Source organism: Sipha flava, unplaced genomic scaffold (assembly GCF_003268045.1).
Source record: "Sipha flava isolate LNK unplaced genomic scaffold, YSA_version1 0_pilon_pilon, whole genome shotgun sequence".
In the NCBI taxonomy this organism is placed as follows: Eukaryota; Metazoa; Arthropoda; class Insecta; order Hemiptera; family Aphididae; genus Sipha; species Sipha flava.
The window spans coordinates 5,135,379-5,138,932 of record NW_020271713.1 but is presented as its reverse complement, the minus strand read 5'-3'; the positions used below and the strand labels follow the sequence as shown (position 1 = coordinate 5,138,932).

Sequence of the window (3,554 nt, the reverse complement as noted above, 5' to 3'; positions counted from 1 at the left end):
TTTACTATATACCTTTTTCACTCAGAATCGTTTTTTCGAGTGTAATGGTACATAGATTTAAAGTTTAAAAGACCAATACAGGCATATCATTCACCCGTTGTATCTTATCCGGCCTAGGGGATTCGCCCCTTTTTTATATTTTACTACAAAATGTTTTTTTTTATTAGTTTTTATACTTTGTTTTATGTTCCTAGTAATATGATTTTTGAGTATATTACCAATTCCACTGTACAAGTAATAATACAATATTGAATATATATATATATATTTATATAAATACCATCTAGGTTATGTAATCAAATGAATAATCAATCGTATGACCATTTATTACTGCTCACTGTATTTAGTTACAACGATATTTGAAGTATACAATTGAAGTTAAATCTAGCATTACGATTATCATAATATTTTCAAACTTTTTTTTGCTATTGATTTAAAATTATGTTTTACATTATTTGTTCTTAACACTCGCTTATTTTATACTTAATCGATTAATGTCTTGATCATACAATTAATTCAAATAAGTACAGTTTAAGCCGTGGAATAATTCAGGCGTTGGACATAATGAATACTCCATAATTTATTTCGTTTTATTCCGACTCCATAGTATTCTTTAAACATGGATATCAGATTAATGGTAGATGTTTTGTAAATGATTTATTTTAAAAATAAAAAAAAAATCGTTAATATTACTATAAATAATATTGTACATTTTATTGGATTGCAGCTGAAGTACGTGCCCAGATGATAATAAAACATTAACATAATTTAAACGAAATAATATAATATTACAGATGAGTCATCCATTGATGTAACTTCATGATGTTGGAATGATGAAGTAATATATTATAGGAACATAACAGTCTATTGAGTTCATCAAAATTATTCGCATCATCAGATAGTCACTTTATTGTTATTAGTATAATATGACGACAACATTTAAAATTAAAATAACTGTTCTATACTGAATAAAAAATTACGACTGGAATACAACAGACATGTCCTAAACTTCTAAGGTATGTAAAGTGCACCCTACTTTTAAGACTATATAATAGGATTTAATATTTTATTTCTTATCATAAAATGTAAAAATATTAAAAGTAGGATTTTTACGTTGAAAAATACTGTTATAGTTAATGTAGAAATACTAATTATGCTATCGTTATTGTCATATATCATTGTAAAAAGTTTAAAAGAAATGAATTTCAATCGATTTTCGATTTATTTTTAAAAATATTTTCATTCTTTATTTTATCCTATAGTTGGACCTATAAAGTTTTATATGAATTAAATTAACCGTAAGTTAACTGAATTTTATAAATTTGATTCTAAAATTGTAAAGCAAAATTTTTTATAGAAAATCTAATGGTACTATATAACGATGGAAATCAAATTCTAAAACAGCATTAATTAGTTAATATATAAAAAAAAAAGTGGACATGGAAGTTTTTGAACGATAGATCGGATTACCTCCACGTATAATATATAACTTTACTTTTTCATGTATTATTTGTTTCCTTTATCCCTTAACACCTTTGTAATGCATGATCCCAACGGTGATGCGTCTGCCGTTTTATCCATTGTCACACACTGACCAATTTTCATGTCAAATATTTGTCTCTGCAATTCCTTTATCTCTTCCAATTGATTTTTAATTAGCTCATTGAGTTGACATTTTTCTTTATTTTTGAATGCCGATTGCGTTTCAAAATTTTTCCTCTCTGTCTCTCGCAATCCACGTAACTTTGTCATCATTGCTGTCGTCGATTCTTTCGCCTCCTTAATTTTTTTAAATTTCTGTAGTAACTGTTCTTTCGTCGATTCCAACACCGTTATTACTTCTTTTTGTTCATTTATATGATTTTCTAGAGTAGTATATTCTTTTTGTGTTTCGCATAATTTTGTCTTGGAAGCGACAAGGTTTGACGTTATTGTAGTAATCTCTTTATTAAGCTTACAAGCTTCCATCTCTAATTTACATTTTTCTTTGCGAGAATTATCCAGAATAGTTTTCAACGCTGCTTCTGATTCTTTAACTAGATTTTTGAGTACTTTGATTTCCGCTTCTTTACATTTTATTTTTTGTTTAACCACATCTACTTCCGCTGACTTTTCACTCAACTGCGTCTGCAGTTTCGTATTCTCGACTTGGATCAACCTGTTGAGTTTTTCAATTTTAATTTTTAACTCGTTTATTGACGATATAAAACATTCTTTTCGATTTTGTTCCATACACATAGTTTTATCCAGTTCAGTGTGTTGAGTTATTATTTCAGCCAATTTTTTTTGGACACAAACCATTTCTTTATCTATGTCTTTTTGTTCCAATTGTGCTGTACATATCTTATCGAGAAACAGTTGTTTCATCTCCAACGTATCAGAATGTTGTTTTTGTAGTCCTTCTGCATCCTTTAATTTGGCCGATTCAATGCATTTTAGTATGTTAACGGATTCTTTCTGTGCGTCTAGTTTTTTATCAATCTGACTAATCTCACAACACAATTGATCATGTTCGTTTTCGAGTTTCTCTAGCTCTTGTTTTAATTTATTATAGTCATGATGTAACGTATTATTTCTATTTATTAATTCATTAAAATTGCACGTATGCTCTCGTTGAACTTCATTCATACATTCCCGTTTTTCACACAATATTCGTCGAAGTTCGTCTCTTTCAGCCATTAAGTTTTCTTCGCAACAATTTGTGTTTTGACATTCCATATTTAATTTGAATTTTGTTCGATGTTAAAAAATTAAATCACTATTTTTTAATAAATTTTTCTTGTAATAAAACTGCTTTGATTTTTTTTAATAAATATAAACAGGCATTTCGTACACTTTGTTATAATTTATATTATTGGCCAGTAAATATAAATTATTGTAGTAAACATCATTGACAATCATATTCGAGAATTTATAAAAAAAATATAATACATGCTACTTCTAATAGATTTAGTAATATTTATTCTATTACTTAAAATTCTTAATCAGAAATTAGATAGTATTTTTTTTTTATTGAACCTAGTTTTATTATTATCCTTGTTTATATCAAATAAAAAAAAAAATATTTTTTAGGTTTCAAAGGTTCAATTTCTATTTGTAGTGATAAGCAGTAGTGTATTTTAAAATTGTCTATTGGGGTGGTCGAGAAGATTTCTATTTTTTGGGTGAGGGGTTGAGCGAGATCCGCTCCTACCCATAAATATGCCACTGATGATAAGTATGTCATAGTTGCTTCATTAAATGCAAATTAAATAATAAAGTACCTTATAAACTATTTGGTATAATAACCAAAAATTATTTATTTAAAATCCTAGATACTTAAGATGTATTAAGTTGGTATATTGTTTATAATTCTAATACAAAATACGTATTATAACGTAATTAAAATAATACTACCTATATTTGGTCGTAGAAATATCACATAAAAAGTTCTTAATGTCATACATTTATTAAAATATTGTGTTGAGTTCCGTCTAATTAATTTAGTGTTGATGATGAGTGTGAAGGTGTTTCAAATATCAAATCAATTTTCGATTAATTACTGTTTACTTTAA

At 26.9% G+C, this 3,554-nt stretch overlaps 1 protein-coding gene across 1 annotated transcript; it reads right to left on the bottom strand.

Annotated features, from left to right (window-relative positions):
- Positions 1-1,506: 1,506 nt before the first annotated feature.
- LOC112694346 (probable DNA double-strand break repair Rad50 ATPase) lies at positions 1,507-2,718 on the bottom strand. The gene has a single exon (XM_025569789.1). The coding sequence runs from the start codon at positions 2,716-2,718 to the stop codon at positions 1,507-1,509; it is 1,212 nt and encodes a 403-aa protein (XP_025425574.1).
- Positions 2,719-3,554: the final 836 nt, after the last annotated feature.